The following is a 22,229-nucleotide window of genomic DNA, read 5'->3' as shown; positions in this document are numbered from 1 at the left end:
ATGTTGCTATAGTGTAAAGCAAACTGACACAGAAAGCATCGGTGCACATATGTGATTCATTTTTTAAGTTTCTGTTCCCCACTATGGGGATGCCTTTCATATTTATATTCTGCTTCTCTGATTCTGTGCACATCAAGGTTAACACCAAGATGCTGGATGAAAAACTACTGGCTAGAAATTGTCAGATGTGACCATTGCAATGCATTTTAATCACACAAAATGTTTAGGCAAAAATTTGAAGCATGAAATCAAAGAAAAATCATGTGTATGTTAATGTTTATGCACTTTGCTATTAGAAAGAACATAAATGGGAAAGTAATGCTTGAAATCAAGATATACTTCATTTTAGCATTTATTTTATACTCCTGCGTATAAGCAGAAATAAATTCAAAGCTATAATACGTGATGAGAGTAATGGTCTGTTGTCCAAACAGATGACATAAGTACATCTGGTAGGTTGTTTATCTATATTGGGAGAATTGCTATTACACTCTGTGCATAGCTTTTTTAAAAATCAGCATGCTGTGGTGTTGACTTAACACATGAACTTGTGTTATAAATAAGTTTTTTATAGTGGAATGGGTATCATTAGAACCTTAATCAAAATGCTGTGAAGTTATCCCTGCATTAAAAAAATATGTAAGAACAAAATGGGCAGGTGCTCCATTCAATAAATTAGTACAAGTTAATTATGAATATACAGAAGTATAGCCATTTAAACAATAGAAATCATCAATAAAGAATCCATTTGTTACTGATGAGGAGGGGGGCTTTTAAACTATTTGCCATTCAGTGCACAGATTTGTTCATTAAGCTAACAAGCAACCACTCTTGCAGGACTGACATCCAAACTAGAAATCAGGAAAAAAAACTAAACTGAATTCAGCCAATGAGAAATGGGTGCAAACAACAAGCAAGTAGAGCACAAGAGCAACAAAGCAGTGATGGGTGCTTAGAACTGAAGATATAAATTAGCAAGCTGAGAGAGCAAAAGGCAGAAATGCATGCCATGCAACCCCAAATGTACTTGAACATGAAATATTCCTCACACAACACATAAAATTATAATTTTAAATTCTTCATAAATATTCATTCATTTATTAAAACAACAATTACAAATGCACTCAGCAGTATATTCTGATTTTATTATAGTTTTAAGTCATTGCTAGGTGTATTGGGTGTCCTGTAAACCACTTAGAGATGACTGTGATTAAGCGGTATACAATTATTGAAATAAAAATATTCATTGGTATTTGCCAGTTTGGGGTTGGTGGCAGGAAGACCTGAAAGCAGACCATCAACATGGAAGCAAACTAAATGAAGGTTTTATGTTGCCTTAGATGTAGGCCTCAGTGTTGTCTTGCACAGGCAGAAGAAACTCAATCTTTCTTACAGAAAAATGCTCTTTACAGTTTTATAATGCAATTAGATTTTCAACATCATGCACGGCAGGGGCAATAAATAGTAACTGTAGAGCAGGAGTACCTAAATTGGAGTACAACAGGATTAGGACTCCCATCATCCCTGAATGTTGGGCCAGGCTGGCCAAGGGTGATGGGAGTAGGAGTCCAACAACATCTGGAAGGTCACATGTTCCCTGTCCTCTCTGTATATAAATATTTCCCAGTAAATAATATTTTCTTGAGAACAATAGTTTTATTTCTCAGACAAAGATGTAGTGTGTATTACTTGAAAATGGGGGCTGCAGGGGTGGGAACAAAACCTCCACCCCTTGTTATGGTCACTAGCTCTCATGAGTTATAGGGTGACCTTCTGAAGGGGAAGCCTCTAATACTTGTGGAGACTCCCTGTGCATTTTAGAATCTGGAAAAAAATGAGGGAAGGGGGCTAATAAATCTCCTTCTCCCCTTGCACATCTCCATAGCATACTTTATGAACAACTGAAGAGGCCTGCCATATGTGTCCATCACTTCTTGTTCTAAACGTTATCAATGATTTTCACATTGCCCCATTGTATTCATGCACATATTTTTCAAACATTCACCAGCTTCTTCCAAAAGGAATCAGACTGCGGTATCGAAGACTTTCCACCATGTTGGATGGAAATCTGTTTGGCAGACGCTCTGAATGCACTCCTGCACCAAATACCTGAAAGATGTTCTGCATGTTATAAAGCCCTTTTCCTACATCATCCTTTGAGGGCTGCTCTGCCTGTAATGTGCAGTAATGCTGTGACTTAAATCCAGTTGCAGTCTTCTCATCAGTCACATTACTATTTGAATCTGGGGCATTAGAGCTTAGCAGTGGAGTGAACTGGCTGTACAATAATATTAGTATTTCACAGAGCTGTAGAGTTGGAAGGGACCCTGAGGATCATCTAGTCCAACCCCCTGCCATGCAGGAATATGCAGCTGCCCCCTATGGGAATCGTACCTGCAACTGTGGCATTATCAGCACCATGCTCTAACCAACTTGGTCCAAAAAGGGAAATCATATTATTTCTTCTGCCCTTCTCCCCTCTCCACCATTGCCATTCAGGCTATGGAGTAACTCTATGATCCCACCATACAAACATGCACACAGACAGACAATATTATCTTGTTGCCTGGAAATAAAAATTCAACAAACATTGTATGTAAAAAAAACAAAAACCCTCTTCCAATTATCACAGAACAGTTCTAATCATCTTTTAATTCAAAAAAGGGCTAGTTAACATCAATTGTTTCTTAAAGTCAATCAGACAGAATTTGCTTATATCACAGATAATGCTCTGCATCATCACATAATAAATTAATGCAGAAATCGCATTCTAGGTACTAAGAATAGGCAGAGGACTAACAAATCTATATTCAAACAACTAATTCCACATGCTTTATGGGACCTTGGACTTGTGTATCTGAAATATCTGCCTCTCATACTACATGGCAAGTTGCTTTTGAGACTAGGGGTGAGGAAAGCTGCTGAAAATAACATAAATTCCAAGTAAGAATTTAGCTTGGAAGCATTTGGCCCTAGGATTCTGGCCCTCATCTGTAACCCTTGATGTGGACCAGCCAGAACAAATGCTCACTTGCTTAAGCTCTCCAAAAGTAAGGATTTTAAGGACTTTGGTGCAGTATTATCACCAGTATTATCGCCTTCCCCCCACCAAATGGAGAAGTGACATGGAGCTGCAAATAAGACACAGTGTTACATGACAACATGCAAGGTTGTACAACTAGTCTGGTATTCACATTTACATATTTTGAAGCCCTAAGATTCATTATTAATTATACAGAACATGATCAGATGTTCTTCTGTGGCACTGCGAAACCTATTTACTGCACCGTTTATCACTTTCAGAAAGAGTAAAAATAACAACTAAATGCATGTAGCACAAAGCTAAGCGGCAAAAATTTCACAGGCAGGTCTATTTTGTGTGCATACTTTTTTGCTTAATATCCTCACTGGGTTTTAGACATCAAAGCCCCTTTACCTTCCCCACCATTTCTTTTACTGGTCAGCCCACTCATATCAGTGCAGCTGGTAAAGTCCACCACATGAGACTACATTGCCAACTTGCAAAGAGATTTATGTCAAGATGCTATCAGTGTGAACACAACATGTTTAATGCTTGTAGATATCATCATTCATGAGCCACCTACGAGTGATTTAAAGCCCAAATACACTGCAATATAATTCACTTATAACTAAACTGTTGACATACATTCCCAGGACAAAATTATTCCAATGACAATTGTAGACTCATACAGGAGGTAGAGCCAATCAGATCTCTCTAACCAACCTTTTAGACTGCACACCTCCAAGTAGAAAAAGCAGCTGTTGTTAAAGCAACCCAAAGGAATGAAAGCTATTCCCAAGATAAACGAATGTTTGAATTTCCCTCCAAATTATTGCATAGTTTAGCATTTCACAAGCCCTAGCATGTTTTATTTCCTTTTAATATCTGCATCCTTACTAAGTAATTGACAAAATGAATCTACAGTGTGTGTGCTGCGCATGTGCATGTTTGTGTGTGAATACTACACAACTATGAAAGAGACTGGGCCATATTTGACGTTTGCAATCCAAGGAAGAGATGAAGAAGAGAAAGTATTAAATAAAATCAGGAGCCTCTTTACCTTGCATCTCACCGACTCATTTGATCATTTTGCTTTATTAGTTGAAATTATAGTATTGTTTTGTAAATTTAACACCATTATTCAATTTCTCTTCTTATGCTTTTCTTAAACTGTGAAGGAACATATTATTAAGGGTGCAGTCCTAACTCCCGGGTGGCAGCAGAGGGTTAAGGGAATGGCACAGTCTGCATTACATCCACAGCCCTGCTGCTTGCACCAGTCAGAGTGGAAGGTGGCAAAAGGATAAATAGTCTTTCATTGCACCATCTCTCAAACTGGCACAGCATAAAAGCCCTGATCAGGCCAGCTGCAGTCACATGATGACAGCAGGGTCAGTGTAAGATCCAGTAGCCATGATCCCTTTCCACCTACACCCACCCCCAACATGCCCAGCTTTGGGGTTTCTGCTGGTGAATATACCACTCTTTCAGTGGGTGCAAGGGGGGCTTCTCACAGGCAGGTCTTCCCCGCCAATGATAGACCTACTCTGTCAGCAGAGGCTGCCCGAGTTGGGCAGGACCTGTCAAAAGGACATATCCACTCCATCAAAAGTCCAGCCAGCATTTCCAGGCTGTAAATCTGGATTGCTCTATTAATCTTTGGTTGCTTTTCGTTGCACTTTTATTAGTTTAATGAAGATGTGTTCTTTTGCAAAACACACACACACACACACACACACACACACCTGCAATGTAAACATAGCTTATCAAGTATTAGGGAAAACTGGTTACATGGGAAAGGGCAATGAAAATATAGTTAAGAAATTAAGCAAGTTTTTATTAAGTATTAGGGAAAACAGGATATGGAGAGGGCAAAACTGGAGGAAAACGTGACCAAGAAATTTGTTTTATAAGAGCATGTGAAAGGTATTTTAGAAACCATTATTTCTGCTGTTCACCGGATATGGGTATGGGATACCACACGTTTTGTACTGTCGTGTAAAAATAGCTCCAACATTCCAGGGGTTTTAATCTTCCATGACATGTTAATGTTTAAAGCTGTCTCTCCCTATCACAGCAAGATGAAAATGACCTAGCCTTTTGCTACTTTTTTGGACTCAGGAATAAGTTCCAGACTTGCAGGCAGAAGGTCATCTATCCAAGCTCTGACCAGGACCAGGACCAGGACCAGAGGCATACATAGGGTCCCTTGAGCACTTGGCAAGTAGCTGAATTGGTCCTTCCCCCTTGAAAAACAACAACACTTTACTGCAGTATCCTCATTAGAAATTACAATAGTAGTTCACAATAGTATCTGTTGTCCTCTTTGATCCTATAGAAGTATTAAAACAATAACCACTAGACGCATGATTACAGATGATTTTAAGCATCACAGGTTTGTTAAGAAAGCCCTCTTGATTATTCCAACATCATCCTAAAGTTTGTAAAGCAGGTGGCCAGAAACCTGCCATAACAGGGACTCCTGGAAACCCTATAGCAGCTCCCTAGTCTGGCCTGGTTTTCATGACATACTAAGCCAAACTATTGCTTTCTGGGGCTACAGGAACATGCGAGCTCCTGGGCAAGAGCTCACAGCTTCTTTACTCCTCCCTTGTCTTCCTTTGCACATGTGCTAAGCTAAGCCTGTCACCCAAATCTGGGCTTGTTGTTAGGCTCTCTCCTCACTAACCACAAGCCCTGGGACCAAGGAGAAGCAAAGCAGCTGCAAGCTTCTCTCCAGGAGCCCAAACATTTATGCTGTCCTATTAAGTCACAGTTTGGTTTACAGGGTTGTGAAAACCGGACCTATGTTTTGATGTCCAAGATTAAACTATTAACAGGAAATGACTTTTAATATTTTTTTTTTATCTAGCTGACTTTAATTTCTTAGGTATTGTGTGTTTTTCTAAGCTGCCATAGCCCTTCAGGCCATGAGATTTGCAGCAGGTCCCATGATGCTTCATCTTGGATGTGTAGAATTTGTCTCAGATGCTTGAATTTGCAAAACAACTCTCCAAAACTAATCACTGGAATTGTGAGATTGAGAAAACATAACATTAATGTTTGCCCAACTGAATCAACCTAAAAGTTCCTTCTAGCCCAGTGCTCTGTTTTCTGTAGTAGCTGGCCAGGTGACTTTCGAAATCACACAAGTAAGGTGTGAAGGCGAGAGCTCTGGAATAGCCAGAGGATCAGAAAATGGCCAGGAGGAAGAAACAGTAGTGTACTGGCTAGAGTGTTGAGTCTAGATTAAGGAGACTTAGGATCAAATCCCAGCTCAGCCAGTTCCTACCTCTTAGTATATACCTCCCTCACAATGTTGTGATTAAATAGGAATCCCATGTAAGCTACCATGAGCTCCTTGGAGAAAAGGCAGGATACAAATGTGATAAATAATAGAATAGCGGTGTTAGGAGCAATTTCACATCCTGACCTCTGTAAATCCTTTCAGACCTTTTGGGTTTTCTAACACTCTCCCCCCCCTGCCCCATATTTCTGTGACTCCTGAGGGCTAGAAACCTACAGTTTTGCTCTTTTTATTTGAATTTGAAAATGCTGCTGGGTTTAATTATAGAGACCTTATTTTACACTCCGCAGTCAAATTGCTAACTAGAGATTTTGGGACACCTTGGAAATAATACACTTACTATTTTGGAATCATATATTTGAATACTCACTGATGTGTGAGTGCCACTTGTAACGAGCAAAAGATTAGAAAAGATCAAACAGGAAGAAAAGAACCACTACCACAACCTCTATTATCCAGCAACTCCTCTTAAGACGTAATTAGCATATGGACCGATAACAGATGTTAGAGAATCCATATATTGCTGTATCCATTAAACTTCCTCACAGGTGCCTGAAAGCTATTTATCCATAAGCTGCTCCTGTGAGGCACAAAGGACATTTAAATGACCACAAACACATGGGCTGCACACAATTTTGTAGGCTGTTCCCATGGAATCTGCACTGCTGCAGTAGGGAGGATGCAGAGTACATGGGGAAGATTCATAGGATTGGGGTGTGAGGCATGGTCATTTAAATGCCATTTCCACAGATAGGAGTTTCCCATGCAGCTAGGAGGATGCCTAAAGGACACTCAAATGAGCAGACAATGCGCTATAAATTATTTCAAGTACCTACCAAAGAACGAGCAGCTTTCCCCAGCATTCTCATTTAAAACATAATTAAAAGTCCAAAGATATCAGTGTCACATCTATGTATGCTTTTAGTGATTCAGAATTTTAAAAATAAAGCATTTCTATTAACCCAAGATGACAAATGATTATGCTACTCTAACAGTCAGATATCCTCTGCATATTTTCTCAATATACAAGCCCCACTGTGTCCAATGGGACTTCTACTCAGATATATATTCATATGATTGCAGTCTAACTCTTTTAAAACAAGGAAAGTATTAATTTCTGTGACAGCTGAGTACATAGAATGGGCCTGATATTACAATTATGATGTTAAATATTTAGGACAATCAAAACAATGTTCATCTCAACTATGTAAAATGCCTCCACTGAAAACTTAGCATAGAATTCCCTATTTTTCTATAAAGAAAATCAAGCCTCTATCAATGTGCCCACAGCAGAAACATGTAGCAGCACAAAATTTGGCATTTTATGTAAAGTTCCTGCATCTGGCACCTGGTTCAATAGATATGAAAGCAAAACCTATTAGAAACATAATATGGAAGTAGATTCAAGTATCTGCTTTGGACAAAATTCTAAAGGTTACAAACAAATTCTTTTCAGTGATGTAATGATTTATGAATACCATCTATCTCATTTAACATAATGTCAAGGATAACCTATTTAAATAATTTCACACTAGTTTAAAGGTTGAAAAAACAATAAGGACTGGTAGACTGATGAGAAACTCAAAATACTAGTGCCTTCTCTGTTTTCTTTTCGACACCTGCTAAAAATGCTGATGCGAATTTCAGTACGTTTTAGTAATTTAACTTTTTGTTATTTGTTAGTAATTTAACCTTTGTATGCTTTAAAGTATTGTTTTGTGTAAACTGCTTTGAGGGTTCTTTTTAAAAACAACAACAATCAAGCAGTATATAAATTTTATGAAATAAATAAATAAATATACTTGAAATGGGCCAGATGTCTAAAGAACAGGGGCTTAAATGCCAATAATATTTTACTCAGCATGTTTGCAGTATGGGTCTAAAGCCATTCCACTCTGTCAATACCATTTGCATAAAGTTGTGTCCAAAATAGCTTGATCCAAGTTATAAACTGCTTGACAATTCAGACATGTCTATCCTGCTATATACTGCCTTTACATTTTAGTAACACTTGTAAAAGGCTCCCATCAAACCAGACACACACTTAACATTACTTGACTTCATGGTAACCAAAACTAGTTGTTCCAAATGACACCCAACTTGATATAAATGGCCAGATCTGTGCTGTATAACGTTATGGTATCGTTTGCCACAGCAGTTTAGAATATGAAGCTGCCTAACTATGCCAGAGCAATGCTACAGGTGCCATAGCATTAAAGCCTTTGCAGTCATGCTGAATGTAAATTTGCTAGGGGGGTTGCACATAGTCATGAAGGTGGAAATGTATCCAAACTCGCTGGGGGGGGGGGGAAGAACCTATATTTTATCATCTGAACAACAGAGTTAACTTGGTCCAGGCTATTTAGTAAGTCTAAATGGTAAAGGACCCTTGACAGTTAAGTCCATTCGCAGATGACTCTGGGGTTGCAGCGCTCATCTCGCTTTATTGGCCAAGGGAGCCAGCGTACAGCTTCCGCGTCATGTAGCCAGCATGACTAAGCCGCTTCTGGCGCAATGGAACACCAAAACACCGTTTACCTTCCCGTTGCAGCGGTACCTATTTATCTACTTGTACTTTTTGGGGTGCTTTCGAACTGTTAGGTTGGCAGGAGCTGAGACCGAGCAACGGGAGCTCACCCCATCTTAGGGATTCGAACCACCAACCTTGCGATCGGCAAACCCAAGAGGCTCAGTGGTGTAGACCACAGCACCACCCGTGCCCCTCTATTTAGTCAGTCTAATTAGCCATTAAAAGTATAATGTATGCTTTACTGTGCTGAGTAGCCATAGGGAACTTCAGAATTTCAAGCACTTGTTTTGCTTTCATCCTCCACCATACATTCTCATCAGATAGTGTTGGGGAGGGTTATGTGGGAGTGCTCTCTCATCAAGGTCTTTTTCATGGACCATCATAATTTTTTATGAATGCTGTTCAAGCCCACGCTTTGAAAAACTGTTTTATTAATTCATAAAAAAAGAATTCACAGATTGTCCAAAGTATCTCTCAAACAACACCTGCTTTCCCTCTCAGCGTGATGCTGCTCATCTCCTGAAGATGTAGTTACAGGCTATTTGAATCCCTAACAAAGGGCAAAAGTAATATTCTATGTATAATGTCTGGCCTTCTGGTTTCCATGGAGACAGAGCAAGGTTGAAAAATATGGAGAGTAGCTTTCCTCTTTGGAGGCATTCAACTGGGGGTAGTGGATATGGTGGAATAAGGTGCAAGTCTGGCCATGGCTGGAGTTTAATTGGATTGAGGTACAATTTAACGGGGGGGGGGGATGATGTTTGATACCTTATTCAACTTAAAGTGTAGTGGCTAAATGGCCTGTGATAAATATAAAAAAGGTAAACTGAGCATGAATTCAGCTAGACATGACATATTTTCAAAAAAAATAAAAAATAGCAACATTGGGAAAGACTCTGGGCTGCTTCTTGATCCATTAAAATATATCTCATTTTATGAACAAGAGGCAAATGCGCATAACAGGGTGTGCAGGATTGTTCTGATGTGAATGATCTTTCTAAATCCACTTGTCAGAAAGCCCCCTATGTCAGTGTGATTAGCAGAGATAACCCTCCTGGCTGCTGGATATGACATTACACCAATACTTGAATAAAACAGTATGAAAGATGGTTAGCTCATCATTAACTCCTCTTTATTGTTCCATACATATCTCCAGTCCGGAAATATCCTTTTACTCTTTCAGTTCATGACCAAATTTCCTGCAGCTTTGTCTTGCTATCGGTTGTCCTCGTTGCTTCAAATTTAATTTGAGAACACGGTTTCACAGTCTGAATTTCTCTTCCTGCTGTTATTATTTACTTCTAAATCATACTTTCATAAACACTTTTTTTAAAAAAAAGAGGCTTCGCAAAATAAAGTCATAATGTATTATACTCTCCTTGGAGAACAGTAGCGGAACTCAAACTCATATTGAATCCCCCTCCCTTTTCTATTTAACACCCATTGTTTTTTGGATAGTCTGATCAGTATTGCAAAAAGTGGATGGTTTGTTGTTGTTGGGAGTTTTGGAGGGGAGGTAGCTGAGTGCAGAAGCAAGTCACCCTACACCAGCTTCCTGGCAGGTGATATGCTGTTACTTAACAAAAGAGAGCAGGCAAAGTGGCAGGGAGATCAGCAAAATGGCACTCCTGCCAGTGTGTTTGCAGTGCATCGACCTCTATGCTCCTCTCACTCCCAGTAAGCAACCCACCTGCCAGAAAGCTATGGTCATGGCTACAACCCACTCAGTAAGCCACTTCTGTCAGAAGGGAGACAGGAATTGGCTCAGTGGGACCAAGTGGTAATTCTGCATGAAACAGCACAAACGCAGGTAATGGTTTGCAATACAATTATGATTGCTAGGGAAAGCTCGTTCTCTAATGTAAAATGGGCAGGCTTAAAGGATCTGTTTATTTGTTATTACAACCATGATGTCCATCAACCAGAGCCAGGTGCCACACAATGAATGGAAACAATACTACTACACTATAGTCATACACTGAGATAACCTGCAAATACATATACAAATCTACGTCTGTGTTATTACTATAGGTCAAGACTGCCTTCACAAAAACTGAAAACTGGCCAGCAGAGCCACACAAAGTAAACAGTCCAAAGTAAACAGTTAATACATTTTACAAGAGTGGGAACATGAAGACTGAGAAGGAAGAGACTAGGACAATGACTATATTTTCATAATTAGCAGCTAAAAGGAAGAGCATTAATGTGACATGACTTGTAAGTATGAAGTCACAATAGACGAGGAAAATAGACGTCAGGGATGCACAGTTTGCCCAACGATCAAACAAGTTTTGCTGTGCCTTTCATCAAACAATTGGGAATCAAAAACCTTACTGATGTACTTTAAATGTGCCAGTATATCCCAATCTACCATCTGGCCAGCCCTGCTCTAATGAAAAGTGATCACATTTTAGATGAGAAAGTGTAACCAAAGTCCAGGGGGTGAAAAAACCACCTTTAAGAATGCCCCAAAGCAAGACTTTTGATTCCATATGCCTTCTTCTCTTAACCTAGAGCCCCTATTCCATACTGCTTTCCAATATGCTTTTGAAGCTCTTCAAAGTTTCAAAGGTCCCCTCTACATGAAGAACATGGCCTACTATGGTCCAAAGCCTATTGAGCATGCAGAGAACATCACAAAATTCTTATGACAAAAAATTGGTGTTGTGAAGTGTCAGACTTCAAGGCTAGAACTGGTGACCTTATGGCCCAAAGCTTAGACCTAGCCAAGTGAGCTTTCTGTCTTATTTCAACACATAAGGTGATGGACATGCAACTACTTATCAAATGCTATTTGGAGCTATGATGTCTCAGTGACAATTGCCCCTGTGATTGACAGGCAGTGTGAAGCCTTTGAGTTGGTAAGCTATAAATACTAAGAGTCTGGGTCTTTCAAAGTTGCCTGGTCAGTAGGTGCCACCTGTCTGTTTGCACTTCTGGCCCTAGGTTCAACTTCCTTGAGATTTGGCTCTTCTTCCCAGATTCAGCTCAAAACACACCACCTGTTATTTTCTATGTTGTATGGAACAGCCATACAGTTTGGTTGAGTGGAAGAGTCAGTAGGATAACCATGCGAAACCAAGCCAGTTTTATTAAGCACCTTGAATCGCATGTGAAACATAAGCAAGTAAATCTGTTCTTCTGAGTAAGCCAGCTGTTACACGTCAGATTCCACTTGAAAGTCTATCAGTCTTTCAGTGGGGTTGTCTGTCATTTTCTTTGAATAAAAAACTGAGCAAAAAAATTCTCGCAGCTCTACTGCACATGTTGATTATAACCTGCTAATTCAAGCATAAGGTTAAATATAGTTTCTAATAAAAATGAGACACAAGTTAATCAATAGTATGTTTTATGTCTGAAAATGATTTATGTTTGGCGGGATGTTTTCTATTTCTAGGTATTTATATAGATTACCATTAGTTTGTCTACTAATGTCTTAAAAATTAAGTTTCTAAAAAAACTTGCCAGTTTATGAACTGAACAATGTCTGCAAATGTCATTCAAAGCCACAATGAGCAGTTTTATTTTGCAAATGAGCAAGGAGATCACATTCATTTTTTAAAATATCAGTTGCAATTCTAATGGCAACATATTATGTTTCATACTGCTTTTTTTACATCGGGCTAATTCATATGCTGTTTCACTTCATATTCAACAGACCTTGGGTATAACTGCTAAAGGTGACAGAGCTGCCATCTTAGGTTTGTTCCAACAACAGCAACAAAATGCACAGGGCCCATTTAATAGTTTGTATGTGGCTGCAATAATCAGATTGTATTGTACATACTTTTTTAAAAAAAAATTGTTTTTTATAAATGCATTTTTTATTAAAGTTCAGACATTCAAGGAAGAATTTCATTGAATAGACACAAATATTGCAGTGTCAGAAAGCACAACACAATAATAGTGCCACCTTTGCTCTCTTGAAGGGATGGGGTCAGTGCTGTTCCTCTGTAAAGTAGTGGATTTTGCCATAGGTGGATTGTAGTACAACAAATTAAGCTTCCCTGAGAGAACATGTAACCTATCAGTAATGGAATATGCCCTGTATTTTAGGTGAGTGGCAAGATGGCTAAAGGAGCTGATAATGAGATGTGGAATCTTTCGTCTCCAGCCTCACAATCCCTTAATAGTGACGGTAAGTAATTAGTCATGCCATTTTATGATACCACTGTCTCAAGTCCCACATGTCTTTCTGCAAGTTTAGCCTTACAATTTCACTTCATAGGCCCTTTGTTTCATTGCAGATGGTCAAAATGTGGACTGCTCAGCTACTTCATTAACCCCTTTTCCTTACACCAGGCATATTGTCCTTTTAATTTGAACAAAATTTTAATTTTAAAACAGTGAATCATCTTTTTTTTTAAAAAAAAAAGGTGTTGGTGATAAAGTCAGGATAACAGGATTCACCACATCCTTATCAACAGTATGTAGGAACAATGGGGTTTGCTGCACAAACCTGTAATATGTACTGCAGATGTACAAGCCATGTACAGCTTGAATGTAGACAAATAAAACAACACAGTGCATCAAAACAGCATTGAACAGGATTTATTATACCTGCACATAGATTGTTTTATGACACAAGAAGTTGCCAGTCCACACTGGTTTGTCCATGTTGTCCAATACAATCGTATCTTGGTTTTCAAACGGAATCTGTTCCGGAAGTCTGTTTGACTTCCGAAAACGTTTGAAAATCAAGGCACGGTTTCCAATTGGCTGCAGGAGCTTCCTGAACTTGATCGGAAGTTGCGGAAGCCACATCGGATGTTCGGGTTCAAAGAATGTTCGCAAACCAGAACACTCGCTTCCAGGTATGCAGCGTTCAGGAGCCAAAAGGTTTGAGTCACAACCAAGGTTTGAGTTAACAACCAAGTTATGACTGTATTGTCTACTCTTGACTGCCAGTAGCTGCCCAGGTTCTCAGACAGAGGGGTCTTTCACATCACCTGCTGTCTATCCCTTTTAAGTTTAAATGCCAGGAACTGAACCTGGATCCTCCTGCATGCACAATATGTGGTCCCTCAGTAGCACACGCTTCTTTCTGAACATCACTTTGTCCTGTTTAACACTGAGCTTGCTGCCTAAAGTCACACTGTGCAGCCTTTCTCTAATACTAGATATGTGGAGCTAATGATGATTGTCACATACTGAACCATCCACACACACAACATTTCTCCCCCATTTATTGCTGCTTCATAATTTCAGGGTTCAACTCAAGCTCTGAAATGCTCTAAAGCTAAGATCTGTGGATTGTGGTACATATCAAACTGCACCATATCCATGTTCAAATCACTGGAGTCCTTTTTGTTACTGTATAGAACACAAAGAACTTTAAATGGGCCCTCTTAATAAAAAATAAAGAATATTAACATAAAAATATATACGTTCATTTTAGGATATTCTTTTCATTACCCTATGGGTTTGTCAAAATATTCAGTGTGAGAGCTTGCTGTACATTGTTTTCAAACACAGTTTAACACCATTAAACCCTAAGTAGTGGGTTCCTGGAAATTCCTAACATGACATAGATCACAAAATTTGAACCACTCACCTCCTGACATAACTGATCTGCTTAACATTTTTCACCAGCTTGTATCACTGTTGTTCTTAACTTTACTGCACATGGCTTAGCAGAGTATATTCTTTTTATACATTTGTTAAAAACAATTCACGCAAAAGTGTGGTTTTTTTGTGCAGGAGTGCCAACATCTTTTGTGCAGCTTGCATGTTCTTGCTGGCAAGAACAGGAGCAGCCAATTCTCCATCAGCTCAACTAGCATGGCCAAAAATCAAAGATGATGGGAGTTGTAGCCCAACAACCCCTGAAGCTACCACATTGGCTACCTCCTCTAAATACATCAAGTTTTATGGTGAACTGTAGCATGAGGGTGTCTTTCACACCCTGCCACCTACATCACACATTCCTTCTTAAGAAAACAAAAACCCATAACCTGAGCTATACTGCAACTCGGTTGGAAACCTTAATAAATACACTGGGTTCCAACTGAGTTTAAAACGTTAAGATCGGAATGTGGAAAATATGAGAACAACAAGAGGAAGGCAGAAATGAAAATATTGGAGATCCAGAGATTCAGAGGTCCAGAGTATGGAAAGCCTGAAAAATTAATAATTAATAATTTGGCTGTTTTTTATTATTTTCTTAATTGGATTATCATTTGATGGATTTGTTAATTGGATGTTCTTATTGGAAAACTAGTAAGAATGATATATATATAGGAACCCTTAATAAATACACTGGGGAAAAGAGGTCAAAGCAAAAACTCTTTTTTTAAAAAATGGCAACCATGTGTTAAAGGTTTAAACCAGAAGTCTAGTAGTAACTCCAAAAACATTAGTTTCCTTATCTAACTGGAACTTTCTACAAAAATCTACAACAAGGCTTTGAATTATGAGTAATCCCATTATTAGAAACTAGCATGAATAATAGAAATCAACCATTGATTGCTCGTGCATGAGTTTGCTACAACTAGCATATGGTAGTGTTTTCCAGAATTAGAAAGGGTCTATCTACAACAGAATATGGGTTGTACCCAGAGCAGTACCAACAGAGTTCTGCTGCCACAGTAGCACTTCCATTTCTTCTCTTCTTCCCACATGCCTCCAAAATCTCCTCCAGAGTGTCCCCCAACCCTCTGGAGAAGATTTTGAGGGCATACAGGAGACTACAGAGAAGAAGGGATGGTTCTGTTCTACTAGAACATGTCCCTTGTGCTAGCTCAAGCTCATGCACCAAAGACATTAGCTAGCCTAATATATTATCACCAAAATTAACTATCAGAATAGGACTATGGTCACTTTGTGACCCGGGTATATTTTACAAATATTCAATTTATTCCTAAACATACTTAAAATGCACAACTGGGATAGCTCAACTGGTAGATCATGAGACTCTTAATCTCAGGGGTCATGGGTTCCAGCCCCAAGTTGGGCAAAATATTCCTGCATTCCAGGGGGTTGGACTAGATGACCCTCGTGGTGCCTTCCAACTCTACAAATTCTATAATTCTGTGCTTCTTTAGATTAGTTAATTCAAATTAATACATAGGTAATTTATAACTTATCAGTTTATTGCCCAGTGAAGCCATGCTACCAATATTACTATACTGTAATACTGCCTTTTGAAAGAGTACCATGAAGTCAAGTAGAATGCCAATAATGGGATTTTGTAGTGTTAAACCAAATCAACAGACTGTTGTACTCCAACATCTCTAGCTGGAGATACAAAACTATGTATGAGAAGCTGCCATTCTTCACACCCTGTGTGGAGAGTTGACTTGGTTTGCCTTGACGGCTCTAGGCCTTCTGCCTTCCATAAAACAGGGGACATATTTAGAGGTTTCCCAGGAATGTGGTGATGTTTTCATGGTAAAGTATTCTGAGGTTGCAGCGCTTGAAAGCCAGTACAGTTCTAACTGATTCACTGCCATTGTGTTGTGCTGAGGCAAGAAGAGAGAAAGGATACAAACAGGTAAAAGCATGAACTTTTGGGTTGGAACCAGAATTCATGCATGCTGTTGAGGGAGGGAGGGAGGTAACCTTTGCTGATTCACTCCTCCAGCAGCAGCTTCCAGTGCCACATCCCAGGAGCATTGGGGACTGCAGTGGAAAGAAAGGAATCAACAAAAGCCACCTCTGCCAGCAGGTTACCTCCCCTGGATAAAAGGCCTTCTGCCAGTAGAAGAAGCTTTTCCATTTTGATCCAAACCGCCGTCTTTTTTCGGATTAGCCAAAGTAAAGTTTGTGACTCCTAAACCCTTTTAAAGTTAATTCTCTTGATCTTGGTTGATATTCAATGCATCTGTTGCATCTATTTCATCTTCAAGTTGTGGGTTCACCTTTCAGAGGCTATATGCAAGCACATACTAGTTTGCTTAGGAGGTAAAAACCTTAAGATCACTCATTCACTTTCCCATCCAACAAGTAATTTATCCTGTCCACCATTCTTGCTTCATAGGTAGATTACCTTATTTTATGCTACTACTTGACTTAAAGCAGCAGGCAAGGTGGCCAAGGGAGCTATCCCATTTGGGGGGGGACGTGTTATATAAAGGGCTTCACTCCTTCCCACCACCCATTTATGTAGCCAGCCAGATCCTTCCACACTGAAGGGATTGCTTCCTGCTAAGATTTGGACTGTCTTGGCTAAAATTTTTGTTTTAAGCCTAGGCCATGTTTATCTGCAATGCCTTATTCCTTAGGGAAGTGAAAGAAAAGGCAAACAAGCACCAGCAGCTGTTATTCCACCAGAATTGTGTATATATTATTTTATTTTGAAAATGTACTCTACAGTAAAACAAGTGTTAGTTTTTTGTGATTTTTCAGCTAGTTAGGGTTGTTTTTTTGTTTGATTTCCAGCTACAGTTTTTCCTCACTGTAAAACCCACACAAAAAAACAACATTATAAAAATGGATAAGGAATCAAACATGGCTGAATTCTCGCCTCATACAATTTGGCACAGTTCCTCTGAAATCAGCTTTTATTTTCTTACTTCAGCAATCAAATAAACTTCACCATGTGTATAAAACAGCTGTGAGGCAGCATAATAAACTAAGGTGTGACCCTCTGAGTATTCCCTGAACAGAACAGAGCTGCCACCTGCATCATCTTAGCTACTCTTAATAATTGAACACAATATGAATATTAAATATGCAACACAAGGTTCTGTATTTTGCTATTTATAAAAATTTCCTTGTTTAAATGACATTTTAAATGAAAAACATGGAATTCATAGTGCAAAACAGTATTTTCACCATGGAACACTAATTGTTCGGTATTTAAGACCAAATAAATTTTGATGTTTCCATTGCCATGAAAGGAATTAACAAGATGCATACTTTCAGAAACATTGGATTTGCTTACAAGAAATCTTGATGACTGCTCAAGCATAGCAGTGTATCCCCTAAAATCATTCCTGTCAATATGATGCATCACACAACCAAACCCACTTAGCTCCATTCTTACTGTAAAATGACTGGTCACACATGCACATCTGTGCCCACACTATAACACCTAGACTTTGTTTTTGTTTTTAAAGTGTTTATCTTTTCAAATGTTAATAATGAAATTATCAAAAATTCAGTATAGCCAACTCAATTTCAAATCTAATAAATGAAAGACCTCTAAGGACTGAAAAAGCACCTTAAAGAAATACAGAAACTCACCATTGTTTATTGACAATCACTCTGCAGAATAGAATATCCCCCTTTAAAAAGCTTTAGACAAAGGGACATTATTTATCATCTGTCTTGCAGTTCATATTTGGAACTATTCCAAGAGGGGGAAATTGTTATTCCCACCTTGCAGAATAATGCAAAGTTAACTGTATACAGCTGCTTCAGTGCACTTGTCCCAGGTTCCAATATTCTCACTGACATATGTATGAGTAGGGATTGACCAATCCTTTTAATCATCATGGAAAATTAATAATAATTTATTATTTATATTCCACCCATCTGACTAGGTTACCCCAGGCACTCTGGGTGGCTTCCAACAAATTGGAACGTGATATAGCAGACACAGATCCCCTTCTTGCACACATGGTTCTCTCCAGCACCACCTGCCCCCAATAGTCACACACTTTCATCCTCCCAACCTTGTGAGAGCCAATGACTGATCCAAGATCATTTAACAAGCTGAACAGGAATTTGAATAATATTCCAAATCCAACCAAGTATCTCAAGTCTTTCCTCACCTGTTTCTGTCAAAGTAGAATCACAGAAACGTAGAGTTGGAAGAGACCCTGAGGGTCATCTGGTTCAGTGGTCCCCAACTGTTTTTTGGCCATGCCCCACCTAAACATCTCTAAAATCCTGATATTCCCCCATGTCATATAATTCTTATTATTCAGAAAATGAACTCCTATTCACATGGAGGAAGCCTAAAAGGCCATTAATTTGGTCTACACAAGCTTCCAAATTGCCCCCCTTAAAAATGAAATTGCTCCCCATGTTGGGAACCATGGATCTAGTATAACCCACTGCAATGCAGGAATAGGAAGCTGTCCCATACGCAGCTCAAACCTGCAACCTTGCTATATTTTGGATTACAACTCCCATCGTCCTTCACTATTGGCCATGCTGGCTGAGGCTAATGGGTTGTAGCCCAAAACATCTAGAGGCATCTAGGCTGGAACAACTGTTCTTTCCAACATGCCATACTGGTACTGGCATTACAGAAGAGTTGCATGGGAACCTAAGATTATGTAAAAAGCTTTGGACACCCTGAAGTGGTTCCCACGACCCTCACATCATCATTAAGGCCACATTGCTCAATCAGAACTCACCTAAACTGATCCCCCCCCCCGACATTACCCATGAGATTACGCTGGGTGGTATTCAGCAAAGTTTTACTTCACTGAAATTAATGGACCTAACATAGTCATGTTCATTAATTTAAATGGGTCTACTCTGTGTAAATTAGGGACATGGGTGGCGCTATGGGTAAAACCTCAGTGTCTAGGACTTGCCGATCGTATGGTCGGCGGTTCAAATCCCCACGGCGGGGTGAGCTCCCGTCGTTCGGTCCCAGCTCCTGCCCACCTAGCAGTTCGAAAGCACCCCTAAGTGAAAGTAGATAAATAGGTACCGCTTTATAGCGGGAAGGAAACGGCGTTTCCGTGCGCTGTGCTGGTGCTAGCTTGCCAGAGCAGCTTCGTCACGCTGGCCACGTGACCCGGAAGTGTCTGCGGACAGCGCTGGCTCCTGGCCTCTTAAGTGAGATGAGCACGCAACCCCAGAGTCGGACACGACTGTCCCGTACGGGCAGGGGTACCTTTACCTTTACTCTGTGTAAAGGGACGTGGGTGGCACTGTGGGTTAAACCACAGAGCCTAGGGCTTGCCGATCAGAAGGTCGGCAGTTTGAATCCCCGCAATGGGGTGAGCTCCCGTTGCTCGGTCCCAGCTCCTGCCAACCTAGCAGTTTGAAAGCACGTCAAAGTGCAAGTAGATAAATAGGTACCGCTCCGGTGGGAAGGTAAACGGCATTTCCGTGCACTGCTCTGGTTCGCCAGAAGCGGCTTAGTCGTGCTGGCCACATGCCCCAGAAGCTGTATGCTAGCTCCCTTGGCCAATAGAGCAAGATGAGCGCCGCAACCCCAGAGTCGTCCGCGACTGGACCTAATGGTCAGGGGTCCCTTTACCATTACGCTGTGTAAAGCTGAGTTGTATACTATCCATTGTTTTACCAGAAAACTAAAACAACGTAGAGAACAACAATATATGTACATGTGGAGATAACCAACCAACCAACCAACCAATAGGAGACCCTAAACTTACTCTTTTTCCTTCAGAGTTTCAGATGTTTTGATTAAACACCTACATACTTAGTGCAATAAAATTCTTCCTAAAAACTGTTTCTGAATACAGGAACCATGGAGAGTAAGGAACCCAGCAAGTGCTTGCTTACAGCCTCTGAAAGTGAAGTTGATCCAGCAACATCCCTTGCCTTAGAGATGAAATACGCACTGGATCCCAACCGGCAGATCAAGAAAAGAAACAAAGCCCTGCAGGTGAGATTCAAAGACATCTGTGATGCCCAAAACGAGCAGAGAGATAAACAACTCTCTACATTACAGCAGAGTGACAAAAAGGAAGCAAAGCCCATCTCTTACAGAGCAGCTTACCGGAAATATATGACAGTGCCTGCTCGGAGATCAATCCCTAACGTTACTAAAAGTACAGGAGTTCAGACTTCGCCTGAACTTAAAAAGTGTTACCAGACATTCCCCTTGGACCGGAAAAAGGGGAGTATCATCAAAAGCATAGCTTCTGTTGACACTTTTCCAAGTCAAAACAATGGATTCCTAATAGATGTTAAAGATAAAGACAGCAAAATCTCAGGGGAGGCTGCTCAGTGTAGCAAGAAAGTCACTGGATTTGTGACAGCTGAGTTTATTTCACATACTAATGAACGCATGAATGCAATAGAGCAGCCTTCTAGTGACAACTGTTCGGAGACATGTAGAAGCACTGATTTGCACAGCTGTACTAAAGAACCTCCTTCTCTTCAAAATTCAGCAGCTTCTGTTTTAGAAGAGCCTGATTACCAGCTGCATGACAAAGCAAAACACCACAGTGGGCCGTTGGGGAACGAGGAGGCTAATCCATCCACCCATGGAAAAGTGTTCAAGACAGAAGTAGCTTCTGTCTACTTGCCTGCATCCAGTTCTCACGTCTCACTGACGGACCTGCAAAAATCTGCAGCAGGGAATGACTGGTCTCTGTGCCCGACCGAGGAGGACAAAAAAAGAACAGTGCATCTTAATGGTCTGCAATCACAAGCCGTAAGTGCAGCTCAGGCCTGTTCGACGCAGGCACAGTGCCAATCAACCGAATGTAATGAACAGACCCTTCAGATACATGTTTCACCTATGGAAGGAAAACAGCCTTGTCAGACAGCAGTTGCTGTGAGTGAAGGATGCCAACAAATTGTGCCTCACACAGAAGTGGTAGACTTGAAAGCACAGCTACAGATGATGGAGAACTTGATCAGCTCAAGTCAGGAAACCATAAAGGTCTTGTTGGGTGTTATTCAGGAGCTGGAAAAAGGAGAAGCTCATAGAGAAGGGTAAGCTGTTTTTGGAATCTTCCTTAATATGCATGATCACATCATTTGTTAAAATAGTTAAAATGAATTCTACTAAGCAATTTACAGTTCCATTTATATGTTTATGTGCCCTTAATTTTTTTACTTTGAATGTGTTAGAACTGCTGTAAGAGTACATTCAACTGCATTTGCATCATATTGCTGTATTAATTTGGGGTATTTTTACCAGATAATTATACCTGATTCACCATACCTGCAATACATAATTCAGTGTCTAGCTTGACACTAACATACTAATGCTGCAAATGACCTTCAGTCTATTTCATTTTGTTTCTAATGCACATATAATAAATTAGGATTTTTGAGTACAACTGTGCTCCTAAGATAAACATACTTTTGATATCAACACAAGTGATTCAAAAGAATATTGAAATTAAAATATAATCACTTTACATATTGGTCTCAAATCAAAAAGTCATTAAAAAATAGTAAAGTTAAGAAATCTTTGCTTAGTTCTTTAAAAACAGATTGCTCTGGGAGGCTAACAAGAAAGCATTCAACGGAATACTCAAACAATCCAAAATATACAGCAGCGTCATTTGACAGAAAGGGAATGCAGAGAGTATTTTAAACATGAACGCATGCGGTCCTGCTTTTGTTCTACAATTTCCTATAAAAGTGTTACTCAGTGTTATTTGTACCAGCCTAGCTATTTACTCAGGCTCAGCTAATTAAGTCTTTATCTGATAATTGCAACTTTTGTGCTTTTGGCATCTCATATGCATCCCCCTCCTTCACCC

At 39.8% G+C, this 22,229-nt stretch overlaps 2 protein-coding genes across 7 annotated transcripts in view; one reads left to right on the top strand and one right to left on the bottom strand.

Moving 5' to 3' along the window:
• The window catches only part of DOCK1 (dedicator of cytokinesis 1), a 383,360-nt gene that overhangs the window by 182,784 nt on the left and 178,347 nt on the right, over positions 1–22,229 (bottom strand). The window lies entirely within an intron of this gene.
• The window catches only part of INSYN2A (inhibitory synaptic factor 2A), a 60,720-nt gene that overhangs the window by 2,689 nt on the left and 35,802 nt on the right, over positions 1–22,229 (top strand). For all 3 annotated transcript variants that reach the window (XM_081912771.1, XM_081912770.1, XM_081912772.1), the window contains 2 exons: positions 12,916–12,997; positions 20,250–21,450. In XM_081912771.1, the coding sequence (XP_081768897.1) occupies positions 12,928–12,997; positions 20,250–21,450 (1,271 nt within the window). In that variant the 5' untranslated portion in view covers positions 12,916–12,927. The remainder of the gene's footprint in view (positions 1–12,915; positions 12,998–20,249; positions 21,451–22,229) is intronic.

Source organism: Podarcis melisellensis (genome assembly GCF_964234715.1).
Source record: "Podarcis melisellensis genome assembly, chromosome: 5".
NCBI classification, from domain to species: Eukaryota; Metazoa; Chordata; class Lepidosauria; order Squamata; family Lacertidae; genus Podarcis; species Podarcis melisellensis.
Note: the sequence above shows the minus strand (reverse complement) of the source record. Positions and strands in the feature narration are given on the sequence as shown.